Source organism: Gymnoscopelus braueri (genome assembly GCF_963280865.1).
Source record: "Gymnoscopelus braueri genome assembly, chromosome: 15".
Classification (NCBI taxonomy): domain Eukaryota; kingdom Metazoa; phylum Chordata; class Actinopteri; order Myctophiformes; family Myctophidae; genus Gymnoscopelus; species Gymnoscopelus braueri.
In genome coordinates, this window is record NC_137620.1 from 29368211 (window position 1) to 29383210 (window position 15000).

At 42.4% G+C, this 15000-nt stretch overlaps 1 protein-coding gene across 1 annotated transcript in view; it reads left to right on the forward strand.

The window, feature by feature from the left end:
* Window positions 1-22: 22 nt before the first annotated feature.
* Window positions 23-15000, forward strand: part of acap1 (ArfGAP with coiled-coil, ankyrin repeat and PH domains 1) — a 32742-nt gene continuing 17764 nt past the window's right edge. Inside the window, exons 1-8 of the mRNA XM_080452108.1 lie at window positions 23-802; window positions 3676-3733; window positions 6261-6380; window positions 8438-8491; window positions 8726-8784; window positions 11132-11315; window positions 12535-12579; window positions 13339-13434. Coding sequence (XP_080308234.1) covers window positions 750-802; window positions 3676-3733; window positions 6261-6380; window positions 8438-8491; window positions 8726-8784; window positions 11132-11315; window positions 12535-12579; window positions 13339-13434 — 669 coding nt within the window. The 5' untranslated portion in view covers window positions 23-749. The remainder of the gene's footprint in view (window positions 803-3675; window positions 3734-6260; window positions 6381-8437; window positions 8492-8725; window positions 8785-11131; window positions 11316-12534; window positions 12580-13338; window positions 13435-15000) is intronic.

Below are 15000 nucleotides of genomic sequence, written 5' to 3' on the forward strand. Positions count from 1 at the left end.
AGAGAGAGAGAGAGAGAGAGAGAGAGCGACACAGAGAGATAGAGAGAGTGAGGATCCCAGGGGGGACGTTAATAACGATGATCTGATTTCATTTGAAGCGTCCAGGAGGAGGAGATACGTACACGAGTCCTTTTCGTATGTGGAATATTTATCAACAAAGAAACAAACAACACTCACATCTCCTGTGAAACTTTATTCGGACGTTTTCGACGTTTCCTTGCGTTGCGCGGACGCGAAACTACGTTTGTGACGCGCGTGTAGAACGGTTATAACGTTGATGGCATCCGTAACGATCCGTTAATTAGCTGGATAAGTGATCAATTACTTTTGGGTGAAGCCAGATTAGACCAGATTGAGGAGAAATTAGGCACACGATGTCCTTTCGGCAGGACACTGTCTGAAAAGGGAGAGTTGTTGTGGGGAAGACAAATTATTTCCATTTTGACGAGCTTGTAGATCTGCTTTTTTCAAATAAAATCTTGGAAAAAATTGAATATAAAAAAAAATAACCAAAACATTTTAATACAAACCTGGTATGGGGTCCCTGGCACAAAACATATATAATTATTCCTGAAAGAAAGTCCGAAAACAAGAATGCATGTAATCAAAACCTGCTTTTGGGAGTGCTAAAAGGACATACATATAGATTTTTATGAAGTACAATAGTAGTGTCTCTCCCCCATGTGCTGTATGTCAGTGTCAGAAATACTTGAACGTTTTTTGTATAATCAGCAACTCTCAACTGAAGGATGACAGTCAAGCTGGACTTTGAAGAGTGTCTGAAGGATTCCCCCCGCTTCAGGTAATAAGATCAATGGTGGAAAAAGTACTCAAATGTTTTTACTTGAGTAAAAGTATCAATAATGCAATGTAGATACTCTGTTACAGTAAAAGTCCGGAATTCAAAATTTACTTAGTAAGTAAAAGTATAAAAGTATAAAAGTATTGTATGTTCAACACTTTCACCCAAGCCAATATAATGTGATGTGTCATTAGAAGTTAGCCTATATGACTTTTTCTCACACTATAAAGGACACTTGTTTTCTTTGAACCAAGGAAATGCTTGTTAGACCTGTCATGAGTACTATCTTATCTGTCAGAGGGTAAAACTGCTCAAATCCAGTGTCAGCCGCCTTTGGCCCTCAGGTCATCATAGCTATTTCTGGGGTCAGCCTGAAACCTGTCAAGATGTAAACCCTCTAGGCTAAAACACATCTGTTTTATGACCTGTTGTGCCATTCCTGAGTCAGGATTTTTGTTCTGTCAATGGATTAGAAAAAACACTTCATATGATGGTCCCAGTCATGCCAAGAAATGCTTATTGGCACAACAATGCAAAGTAACATGGTCTTGTTCATGTTGTAGACGCATTAATTAGTGCCCAACCACGCTTTTATAGCAGGTCCAGGGGCACCAGTCTGTTTATTGCGCTAAGTATTGTTGTAGACCATTTTATTTATTTTAATACAAAAGATTCATCTGGTACAATCACAAGGGAGGTGTTGCTATAAGTTGGTTTAGAGGTTAATGAAAGAGGTTTAGCAGAGTTGGGTGTGCCTGCATAGTGCCAACATGGTGATGAAAATGTGTAGTCATGGTCAAACTGTTCCTCTAGATGTTTTTCCTGTATGTCAGTAGTCTCTCTGTCTCTCTTTTACAACCGCCTCCACTGGTCTCCCACTCTCTCGTTCCTGAGCCTCCCCCCTAGCCGCTTGCTCTCTGTTGCTCGTAGGTGATGGAAAATGTGAGTTATGGCAATGGCGCATGTTGTAGTGTTGCGGTCTCATGTAGGGTCAAGAACATTGTTTGTGTTTGTGTGTTTGTGTGTGTGTGTGTGTGTGTGTGTGTGTGTGTGTGTGTGTGTGTGTGTGTGTGTGTGTGTGTGTGTGTGTGTGTGTGTGTGTGTGTGTGTGTGTGTGTCGTGTGTGTGGGGGGGGGTGAGTTAGCAATCATTTAACTGGTAACCCCACTGGAACCCCCTTTAGGACCCCTGGGGTCACTTTGAGAACCACTTAAGTTATTAACCATAGTATTGAGCATAAAAAGGTCAAACAAGGACATATAGAAGGGACAGAGGGAATAAAAGGAGGAGAAGACAGACAGGAAAAAGAAAGGAAACGCTGTGCTGACAGGGAGGTCAGTAACTTAATAAACTGTCTCAAACCGCTGCCTCCTGTTGCTAGGTAACGTGCGGTAGGCAGGGGCTGTGGAGAAGAACAGGAAGTGCGGCGAGAGATACTGTGTGTGTGTGTGTATGTGTGTGTGTGTACGTACGCATGTGTGTTCAGGGGAGAACCAGGGCGGAAACTCAAGCTTCAACTCTTTCTGTCTTTGTGTTGATCTATTCACACACACACACACACACACACACACACACACACACACACACACACACACACACACACACACACACACACACACACACACAAACACAAACACGGTCTCTGCCATGTGATTCAGAAAGGTATGAATATAGAACGTGTCTTTCGCCTGACACACACTTTGTGACATCCTCCCTTGAGGCCCTCTTTCAGTTCTCACTCCCTTTCATCCTCTCATTCTTTCTTTTCATTCTTTTGGACGACGTTCCTCTGCAGTCCCATCATGCAGCGCTTTAGCCCAACTGAATGGGACCTCAGACCTTGCTTCACCCGTCCCTTCACTAACTAACACAGACAAACAGTTACTGCCTGTCCTGTCCCTGCCCTCTCCCCCTTCTTCTCTCCCCCTTCTGTCTCTGTCTCTCTCTCTGTGTCTCTCTCTCTCTTCCCCCCCAACTCTCTCTCTCTCTCACTATCTTTCTCTCTCTTTCTCTCTCTTTCCGTCTCTCGGTCTCTCTTTGTGGGCCTTACTCTCCCACTGCACTGTTTCTGGTGACAGCCTTCTTCAGCTCAACTCTCTTTCTAATTTTCGGTGGCTCACACTCGCTGTGTCGTTGAACTTGTGGCACTGGTGGTGTGAAGCAGCGGAAACTGCATGGCAGGGACGCTGCAAGGAGAGAGATACTCACTGACTCAGTAGAACGCAGGCACACTGGTCATCTGCAGGCCTTTTCAAGCACTTTCTGTGTATGTGTGCATTTGTGTGTTTTTAATGAGAAGTGAAAAGTCTGGCTCTCAGGCTTAACAATCTTTTGGATTCATTAATAATTATCAATGTAACGCACAAATACAATACAAAGTATGCTTTCATAACCAACTGGATTTGAACCCGGGTCTCCCGCTTTGGAAACACTAAACATCTACCACTCAGTCAAAGGAGAATCTTCCACTGACCAAGGGAGATATCAAGGGTGTTATACGTAGCTGCATTGTGCGCCACATGGCACGCAACCAAGTATAAATCAGGCTTCTAGGCCTCAGTCAGGACTGTTCTGCTACATTCACCCCACTACACCCCTGGAAACCAGATCCCAGATGAGTCCCCAATGTAACTACCAAAATGTGGACCCTGGTCTCCCATATGGGGTACCAAACAGCGACCGCTCTGTCAAGGGGAATCATTCAAGGGGAAGCTTCTGCCTGTAGCAGAAGTTCTGGGCTACAGGCAGGGCTACTCAGCTATGCATAACGCATACTTGGAAACTGGTATGTCACTCTGACAAATAACCGGTCTGTCTCTTGGTGAGGTGCTGCTGACCTTTGATACTCTGTGTCTGTTTCTGTATCCATCCAGATCTGAAATAGAGGAGGTCCAGGGAGATGTGAGTGAATTGGAGACACGATTAGACAAGGTAAGAAGACACTTCAGTCCACAGTTGCACACATAGACATAGTACAGTACAGTACATGCTTGCCTGTGCGTTCACATACTGTACACTAGTGGAAGCTGGAGACGTACCAATGATAGTACCATACACCACACACATCATTGAAGTGAGAGAAGATGGGGTGTTTTACCTGACAGGCAACAGGAACTAACGCATGGAGCTGCTTCCCCATCACATTGTCCAACACACACTAAACCACTGACCACAAATGGCTCTGCCATTGTCTTTTAGGCATAATTCCCCATTGTGTGCACCTAGGTGTGTGTGTGTGTGTGTGTGTGTGTGTGTGTGTGTGTGTGTGTGTGTGTGTGTGTGTGTGGTGTGTGGTGTGGTTTCAGATCTAGTTTTAAATACGTTATTTCTGTTCTCAAAAGTGTCCTTGACTATTAGCCTGAATGTCATGTCGAGTCATGCAATGTTTGCTGCAGGGATTATGAATCTAGATACCACATTGTTTGATCGGCATAATGTTAGTGACAACTCTTTCCCCAATGTGTTTACCCTACTTCTTGGTTTAATGAACCCAAACTATTTATCCACAGACCTGAAGAGAAACATTTATTACAACATAGTTTCAAAATGATGTGCTCAGCTGGAGATTTAACCAGTTTAAACCTGGTGTCCCTATTTTGGACATGTCCCTATTTTGGACATGTCGTTATAGACTAAATCAAAAGCAATTAATAATAATAATAGTTTTTAGTTTAATGTTAAATAAAAATGCAAAAGTTTCAAAGATCTTCAAACATTTTCAAAAACCTTTCAAGTTCACAATACGTTGTGATGTGACATGATGTGAACTTACTATCCTATAAGTTCACATCATAACTTACTAGTCTACATTCATTGAAAATAGGACTTAAAGCTGCAATCCATTACTTTAAAGTCCTACCCAAGGATTTGAACCCACGTCCCCCGTATGAGTGCCAAAAGGTCTACTGCTATGCCAGTTTGGGCAGAGAATAAATTGCGTTTTGTGCTTCATGCAATACCTGATAACATACAGTACTCTACCATACAGATTGTTCAAAATAAAATATTAATTCTCTAAAGAAAAGTTATGGATTGCAGCTTTAAGTGCTTAAACATATAGATGTGAGCTAAGAAGTATTCCCAGAGCACAGTGTTTATTAACTCTAATAGGGCTTTATCTTCCACCCGGCGCAAGACCACACAAGAGGCTGCTAGCTGCCAAAGTTGTAACCAGTGCACACGTTGTTTAGATATACCAAGTTATTTTGCGCCCATCTAGCGCCCACGTTGGTCTTAAAATGAGGTGTGGTCTGGCGCTATGCTATCTTATGACTGCATTTTAAGCCTATTTTAAGCCCAGTCCACACCAATGATTCATAATGCAACAAAACCGTGGCAATACGTTGCAGAGAGAAATCGCAGCGGTTTGAATTGCCCCGTTGCAAGTCTGTGCAATTTTGGGATTCAGTTGCAAGTGGTTGCAAGCGGATGCAAGTTGCAACTCCTTGCATTGCGAATCATTGGTGTGGGCTGGGCTTTAACTGCCGTGACGGCGCAGATAGTTCCTTACTATTTAGACAGCGCATTATTGAGATTAAGATGTATTTATGTTCACAAGCGTGCACACTGATTGCGATCAAAATCCATCCGATTTCAACACGACTCTCGTTTCTGAGAAACTCAGCATTGAGGTTGAAATTTTCTTTTATTATCTGGGCCATATTATCCATATACTATAGGTTGAGTGTCCATTGATACCTACCACAAAATTCTTTATGTCTCTGTAACTACAGTAAGTCCGTCATCAATATCCAATTGGGACTCCGAGGGCGCATGGCGCACGCTGTGCAATTTATAAAAGGAGCATGTCATTATTAAGTTGATATGGCAAGATATCACAGATGTCTCTTCTCTTGGAGACATTAGGCTACACTAGCCTACAGTGATTCTGACCGCAGCAGCACAGTCACTGCATTTGGACACTTCTTGTTTCCATGTGATGTTCCAGTGAGCAAGGCTTTTGTCTCCTCTGCCTCCTGACATCATTATATCACATTATTAATGCTGCTCCCATAGATAGTTGAATGCAAGTTTCCTCAGCAGAATATTCTTTGTGTCTCCTCCAACTTGCTATATCTGTCCTAACTATAAATAATGCTCTATGGTGAAGGCGCAACAAACTATTAAAGGGAATCGGAGATTACATTCTGATTGGCCTAATTTATGTTATACCCAAAACACACCCATGACTAATCTTAATACTAGACTAGTCGTAATACGGTCCCTTAGCACAGTGCGCCTCACTTTGTGCCTATTAATGTGCCATTTAACTAGCTAAATTGATGTACTTGCCCTGCATCCTGCACCCTACTCTATAGATGGTCTAAATAAAGCCCCTAGAGTGTGTAAAAATTGACTCATGGTAAGAGTCCACTTTTCCACTCTCCTGCTGTCCAGAATGTCTGTACTTAATGGTGTTTGTTCCAGCTGTGACTCTGTGTGTGACTCTGTTGTGCAGTTGGTGAAACAATGCCACGCCATGCTGGAGGCTGGCAGGGCGTACTGCCAGAGCAGCAAGAGTTTTGTCAGCGGCCTCAGAGAGCTGGGCCACCATTGCTCCAGGGACGTCTTAATGGGGGTGAGTGGAATGTACGGCAGCTGGGTGGCCACGTGTCTTTAAACACCCAAGCTGACACTGACAGAAACGCAACACAGCTCTACCAAAATATGACCGCATGAGACAACTTTAACGTTTAATGCTTCATGATTCACTAGTCCTTCCAGGCTATGGGATGTAAGTCTAACTTCGTCTTCCCTCCAGGCTATGGGATTGTGTTGAATGTCAAATCTGAGCGGCAAACAAGAGAGAGAGAGCGAGAGAGAGAGAGAGAGAGAGAGAGACGGAGAGAGAATGAAATATGAAAAGAAAAGGCAGTGCAACATAACCGTCCCCAATTAGTAATCTGTGAGCAAATAATTAATAATATTATGATATTTGTAATGTAAACTAAAATTATTAAATCATTCACACAGCATAGTGTAAGGTTAGCCTGAGCTGACTGTCCTATCTCTCCAACTCAGATTGACGAGTCCATTTAGGCTATGGGATTGTGACGATTAAAAAATCTGAGTGAAAAGAAGTAATTAGCTGTAGACTAAGCAAAATGCACAAAGGGTCTTTAATACACATTCCAAGGAAATCAAACATCTGGTAATGGCGATATATTATTGATATGCCGGGTCTCTGCAGGCTACAGGATGTAGTGAGCATACTGACTGAATTACGTTGTTACTACCAAGTACCCATTCATTCGACGATTTGTCCTATTTAAAATGGATACAGAACATTCTAGATGTGTCAGTCTATTAAAACACCAGAGACGGACACTGTTTACACTTCTACCCACCGGTGAGCTGGCGCGGCTGCTGGCGTGAGCCACCTGGAGCTTACAATGAACCACAACTCGGCTATTAATGGCGATATATTAATAAGCTGTGTCCCTGCTGGCTATGGGATGCAAAACTGTTATGTTAAACGGAACATGATGCGGTGATTTCATAGCTCCAAGCACAGACACAGACTTTTAAAAGGGAGCCGTTACTTGAATAGAGGAAACATTGCTATGCGCAGATGTCTGTGTAAGATGGTGGTTTGAGATTCTATCACCAGTACAACTCTCTTGCAAAGCTTGCAATTCGCCTGCGTGATGGGCCCACCATTTGCATCTGGTTTAAACAAATACAAATAGGTGACTGAGCTAGTGCTAAATATGTTTTTTCTTCAGTATCTAACAAAGGGGGAGTCAGCATATACCGGTAATTGCAATAGTTAGTTACAAGTAATTAATAAGTTTTCTTTCAAATTAAATAAGATATGATGACCAAGATATGTTACGTTTTCTGTAATATTATGTGATATGCTATTGCTACTTCAGTGCACTCTAAAAGGGAATACCACTCATTTTCAACATTAAACTATGTCATATACCTTAGAGCTGAAGTGTGTAAATAAGAAAAAGGTCCCACCCTTGTGTGTTGCCTAGAACCGGAGAATCCATTTTTGGGGGTCATGTGATCAGTGACACTGGCAACTGAACTCTTTGGCCCGCCCTCTAGCCAGCCTTGCAGTCTAAAGGGTAATTTCATCTCCAACTGAAACAACATATCAGTTGGAGATACATATATATACCACCATTCAGTAGTATGTGAGTGGTATTCATTCCCCTTTAACAAGAAATATTACTGGGACCACTGCAGAAAATATTACTGGAACCACTATAGAAAAGTGCAGATGTACCTGTACATTTCATATCCTGGAATTCACATTATAGACTTTGACTTTGGATAGTAAGATTGACTTACTGTCCTTCTAACAATCTTGTTTAGTTTCATTTGATTCTCCCATCCAGTATAACACATATGATGTTACGCTTGGCAAGGAGCCCATTTTTGACAGATGGGAGAGTTTCAATTAACAGATTTTAAAATGGTTGGTTGTAAACATTTGTAACAGTGTGTGCAGGGCCTATATACTGTCTGCTTTTAAGCATCCCAAAAAAAAAGACCAAACAGTTTGAATTGATTCAGGTATCAATCCAGTTGGGGCTTTGCTTTCACTATAACTACTAGTACAGATGGCTTTTATGGGCATGGATAAATGCAACAAGATGTCAAATCAATATTTCTATATTACAGGAATGCCTAGAAAAATACTCCACAAAGATGTCCATCATCTTGGAAGCTCAGGGGGTGAGTCTGTTTGTGCCTTTGATTTACTAACTGCCTATTTCTAGGCACCACACTATCCAGCACAGTTAGAAATGTGGCTATGATGATAGACAGTGAGCTACTATTAGCATTAGTTCTCACTGGTGCTTCATTTGACTGTCTACCTCCGTTCTTTCTTCTCTCTCTCTCTCTCTCTCTCTCTCTCTCTCTCTCTCTCTCTCTCTCTTTCTCTTGCTCTATTTTTCACACTCACAGGAAGTGATTGAGACCACACAGAAGTCAGTCAAGTTGAAGCTGCAGAGTTTTGTGAAAGAGTGAGTGGATTGCATCATCTTCTTTGTCTGCTTAGTGTAATCCTCTATTCTGAATGTCTCCATACCACCAGCAAACACTAAACTGTTCTTCGATATAATAAGTAGAGTGAGCCACCTACTTTGAAGAAAGTCACTCGATCCCCTCCCTTTCAGCCATTATCTTAACTCCATGAGAAGAGTTCTGTGGCGTGTTCCATTCCCCTTCTCGATCATGCCTTAGATCAGAGAGTCAGATCAGAGAATCAGAGAGTGATTGGCAGGATGAAGATGGGATGCAGAAGGTATGATACCGTGCAAACAGAAACCGTAATGGTGAAGGAGACAGAGACAGATGGACCATCCGATGAAGGCAGACTCTGCCAAAATGTCATGTTTTTGTAAATATTATTGTCTCCGCCAGGTCGAAAGGCATGGCGATTGGCGAGAGAGTATGTTTTGCACCCTGTCTATCCGTGTGTGTGTCCGTCAGTCCGTCCGTCCGTCCGTCCTTCTGTCTGTGAGCAGCTGATCTCCGGCACGTTGCGAAACTGTGCACACACTAGGCCTGACCTTGACTAAGTCGACTAGTCGACTGGTTAGTCGCGGGGGGTCCGAGTCGACTGCGTGTCTCTTAGTCGACTCTAGTCGGCCAAAAATGTTTTAAATTGTTTTTTGGCCAAGTCTACACCTGCAACCACACGTAACTTCCACTTAATTCTTCTTATTCCTCGTCTTTGTATTGGTATTGTTTGTGTTGGAGCGCCTCAGTGCGGCTGCAGAGTTCATGTGCAACCTCTTCCAGAGAGAGATAGAGACACTAGAAACTCTGCTGGAGACACAAAACAAACTGTGTAGACTTGGCCCTTTGAAATATATATATTTTTTTTTAATTAGTCGACTGCCAGTCGACTATTGGCAATTAGTCGCCAATTAGATTCGACTAAACAAATCCTTAGTCGGGGACAGGCCTAGCACACACACTCCCTGGATGCCAATTCAGAACCTCTGGACCCAATTTTTCAGATTGGCCGATTTGTGCAAAACAATTGTTTTGATACTACTCCTACAGATTTTGTCCAAATATCACACAAATCAGTACGCAGTATCTCTATAGTCATGTGATCAACACGGATCTGTCCGATTTCCCATATTCCATCCTGATTAGCCTAAGATTAGCTTCCAAAGTTTGCAGGATTGGTTCGTTTTGAACAAAATGCCTGAAATCATGAACGCAGCATGCAATTTCAGTGACATTTTGCACGCATATTCCCACTAGGCCGAGGAAGAAATGCCACCCTTTTCACATTGGCCTGTTATAGCACCACCAGCAGGTCTAATTGAGCAAAACACATTTTGGGAACAAAATGCCTCAAATCATGAATGCTGTGTCCGATTGCCGTGAAAGGCCTAAGAATAAATGCCACCTTTTTCATATTGGCCTATTATAGCGCCACCAGGAGCCACAATAACCTGACCTGAACTTTTTCTAGTTATTATTGTTTTTATGGTGTCGCTCTTTCAACTCTTTCTGTATAATGTTTATGTGAAGGCAACATCTCTTTGTGTGTCTCTTTGTGTGTTTGAGTGCAATTCTTGGTAAGGGTGCAAACAAAAACCTTAATCTGGGTTCAAATCCCTGAATGTGTCTTTTCCACTGAGCTACCAAGTAACACACATTCTGTTATTTTGTTGATCTTGATATGACTTGCTATTATTATTAATTTTACCACCGTCTCTGTCCATCTGTCTCTCATAGTTATCGGCCCTCAGCCTAACATCTGTCTTACCCAGCCCTTTCTGCTGAAGTAAAGTAAATATATGTGTGGCTGTGGCTTGTTATGCTTGAATAGTAGCATCTGTCACTCACAGTTACGATGGATACCAAACCCAGTGACTAACCTTTGTTAGCTTGGGTGCTGCCCATTAATTGCTTGCCACGCCCTCTTTTGTGTTGAAGGAAAGCCAAATGTCAATTTGGGATGAGACATGCCATGAGAATATTTTCAAACGAAGGAAATAATGACCCTGCAGTCTCTCACATAGACAAAATACAAAAATACTCTCATATCCTATCAGAGAAGTGCATTATGCTCAACTTTCAAGTCAGTTACAGGTCTCCTGTCAAGTTGCAAGTCTAAATGTAGAAGAATCTACAGTCTAGAACTACTGAGTCTAGAAGTAAAATATCAAATCAGGTCCTTAGTCTAAATATAGAATACCAAGTCATGGCCAAGTCAAGTCCATGTAGAATACTAAGTCATGTCCAAATCAAGTTCACCTTGCTGTCATGCCATGCCTCAGTCTATCCTTCTTGCTTTCTCTTCCTTAACAACCTCTTCCATTCCCTCACTCTACCCTCATCCTACAGAGATGTCCGTCGCTTCAAGGAGGTGCGTAAGGAGTTTGAGAGGAGGAGCGAGTCCCTGGAGGGGTGTCTAACGAGGAATGCCCAGGCGCCGCGGAGTAAACCCCACGAGGTGGATGACTCCAGCAACGCTCTGCTCAGCGCGCGTAAGGCCTTCCGCTCCGAGGCCCTGGACTATGTTCTGCAGGTAAGTGACTTAGAGAATGTGCAATTTTACCATGCTATACCACATTATGAATGATGTGTTATTATGTACAGTACTCCAGTAATCCAACATGTTCTATGCTGATCAAAGGCTATGATTAAAAGTGAATTGGACTGTTATTTTCCATTTGCATTTATTGCTCATTATTATACATAGTTGGAGTTTGTGTTAACCCTTATTTTCTTTATAAATACACACTATATCATGGGTCTTTATCAGGGGTCAGGGTCCCGTACCCCGGCCTAGGTGGTCCTCAGAGTTACTACAAGGGGGCCACCTACATTAAAAAAAAGTTTAATATACAAAACAATTGTATTCATTTAGTAGTGGAGGTGCTTGGTCTTTCTCTCTCTCAGCTAAGGAGATCTTGACCTGAAAAACATTGAAGACCCCTGCACGATATACTATAGCAATGTACACAGATGCATTTCCTCAGGAAGATCAAAGTGGGCCATTCATCCCCTGGGAAAGTTTAGCATGCCTTCCCTTGCTCAAGAGCACTTCAGCAGGCCCCATACATGACCCCTGAGCCATCTGTTGTGAACACATGGCATACATCCATGTAGGAGATAGGATACAAACACAGGAGGCCCACTAAAACATGTCCAACTAAACATGTCAGTGAAGAGTTTAAACAGAGCAACGCCTAATTCACACCAACAGCGATAGTAGTTTTAAGCTAAGAGTTTTCCCGCAAAATGGTTGTGTCCAAAATGACCTAGACATATCCACATTGCTCCCGCCAAATTCCAGTAATTCCGTTTTGACACTCAACCGGCTAGGTCTCGCCCAGCGTGAGTTCACCCCTAGGTCAGAGTCAGACCACAGCGAGCATCTGGTTGGTTGCTGTTTTGTCTCACTGCAAACTTCACCCAAAATGTTTTTTTTTGCTGGCTGGGCATCCTGTCGTAATGCCTCACCATAGAGGCATAAACGATGCATGGTACCACAGCGCTTTCTCAAAATATGGAAGTAGAATTCTAGTGGTGGTGTGATTTCGGCATAAGTGACAGGTATCAAATACACGTCTGCACCTCTGATTAGGGACATTCCTCTGCTGCCATGAATGATAATAATATATCCTGCGGGCTTCCTTTCAGCACTGTTGTAAGGAACACCCTGGCAAACTGGCTAGCTATAGTTTCTGGTTATAGAAACATTGTACACTGTTTTTCAAAGCCATTTTCTCCTTCTGTTCCAGATCAATGTCATTGAAGCCAAGAAGAAGACAGACATTCTATCGGCGGTAAGCTCACGTTGAAATCACAAAGCTGTTTCCTTGCCCCTTGCTTCTGCTCCAGTCCCTCTATTTGTGTCTGACGTCACGTATAATGCCTTAAAGACGAATCCTGTGTGGTATTTGTTTGTGCAATGGATGAAATTTGCACAGAATTGACAAAATTGACAAAACAATGAAAGTACACCACAAGGTTTTGAGAAGATTCGGACACAAACAGGCCATCTGGTATACATTTAGAAGATTGGCATGAAAGGCCCACACAACACTTTGTCCCAGAGGAATTCTGGGACACAATGGAAAATTGCGGTGTGCATCTCTAACCTTTGAATCAGATATTTCATGTGCCATTTTACTGTGTGGGTATTATTGGAACATGTTAAACAGAATATCAATATCTGACATTCTGTAAAACAAGTATAAATAAAAGCGACAGCTTGAGGCAAGACAGTGGCTGTACTCATATTAACTGGAAAACGACAGCAACTGACAGGGAGTTAAGTGTGATTTATTCTTAGTTGTGCGCTTAGTCGTCTGCACCGAAAATAGTAGATTTATAGTCTATTTTCAGTGCGCAATACGGCGCGCAACCAAGTATAAATCAGTCATTACTGTGCTCTTATAATGACAAGGACTCTCAGAATAGGACGATCGTATCACAGCGGAGAGTACTGGAGAGCTCAGATCTTCTTATGAATATAGACTTAACTATTACGAGTATACAGTATATTGCTATCTTTGGAAAATGACAATCTTTCCCCCCACCAGATTCTGTCACTGATGGAGGCGCAGGCTCAGTTCTTCCAAACTGGACACCAGTCTCTGTCAGAGCTGGAGGACTATCGCCACATGCTCAGTAATGAAGTAAGTGTCGCTTTGTCTTGCCTTGTATGTAATTACTACTGTTTTAACTAATATTTAATGTCTGGGCCACTAATTTAACTAACGCCATTATGTTTATCCATACAATCTTTTTTTATGTCCTATATTCTTCCCTTTCTGCTCTCTATAGTCAAAAGGAAAATATACTTGAATAAACTGTCTCTTAATAGGCTCTGTTAGAGCTAATTAGAAGAGAAGATAGCCATTAGAGTTGGACTTGCAGTGGGCGGCAGTGGCTCAGGGGTAGAGTGGCCGGTAGAGCGGCCGGATGGGAACCGCAATGTTCCCAGTTCGATCACAGGCTCCCTCAGAGTTATGGTTTCCTCCGCCATCGGTGTGTGAATGTGTGCGTGAATGATGTATAAATGAATGAACGTAAAGCGCTTTGAGTAAGTGAGAAAGTGAGAAGTACTTAGAAAAGCGCTATAAAAATGCAATTCAATTCAATTCAACAGTAAAAGATGGTATGAACACATTTAGAGAAAATAAATAAATGGAGACGGTCAACTGAAAGACATTGCCCAGAGGCTATATAAAGCAGTAATTCCAGGATGTTGTGAACACAGGAATGAAGCAAATTCAAGCTATCCCCCAAACATTTCTACTTTTAAGTGACATTAAAACAGACATAAAAAAAGACGGAGAAAAAAATGTCTCTTTGCTGCTGACTGACAAGTTCCAATGATTCCCACAATTTGAACACCAATAACATAAACTGTTGCAATTTGTTGGGGGTTGTTGGTCAATGTGGTCCACAATAATCACAAAAAACTCGAAAACCTGTTGGGACTGATACTGTAGATCAGGAGTCAAGTTTTGCTATGGTCCTCATCCTCAAACTGCTACTACTGTACTCATGTCAGCTGTTCAGAGGCTAGACATGCAGTTAACTGGGGACACGTGACAAGTCAATGGGTGACATCACACAGTCATTGTGACAGGAAACAGTGAGCGCCGTTGCAACAACAGGAAATATTTCACATGGCTATATGTGTGTGTGTGTGTGTGTGTGTGTGTGTGTGTGTGTGTGTGTGTGTGTGTGTGTGTGTGTGTGTGTGTGCGTGTGTGTGTGTGTGTGTGTGTGTGTGTGTGTGTGTGTGTGTGTATTAGAGATAGGGAGAGAGAGAGAGTTTGGACACGTTTGGACCTCCATCTGGTTAGTGTGAAAAAGTGGAACACAAATGTTGGCACTGTGTAAATGTTTCTACATTACTATTACATTATAGCTGTTGAAGTTGATTCAGTTATTACAGCCCGTTGCTTCACACAGGAAAATCACCTTTCACTGGCCAGTGCAAACCACAGAGCTACTTTAACCAGAAGTTAAACAGAGAGACAGCGAAGAGAGAGAGTGACTGAAAGTGAGAGAGATGAATGTGGCTATACTGTTTCATGTTTGTTTGTTTTTTCCACATGAACCCAAGTGCCCCTATTCGGGGGGCAAACGTTCAACAAAAATATCTACAAGCTCACAATGTGTCGCAATGCGATGCATTGTCAGCTTGTAGATCTGCTACTTTTGGCAAAGAGGTATTAAAGGAAGCCCTG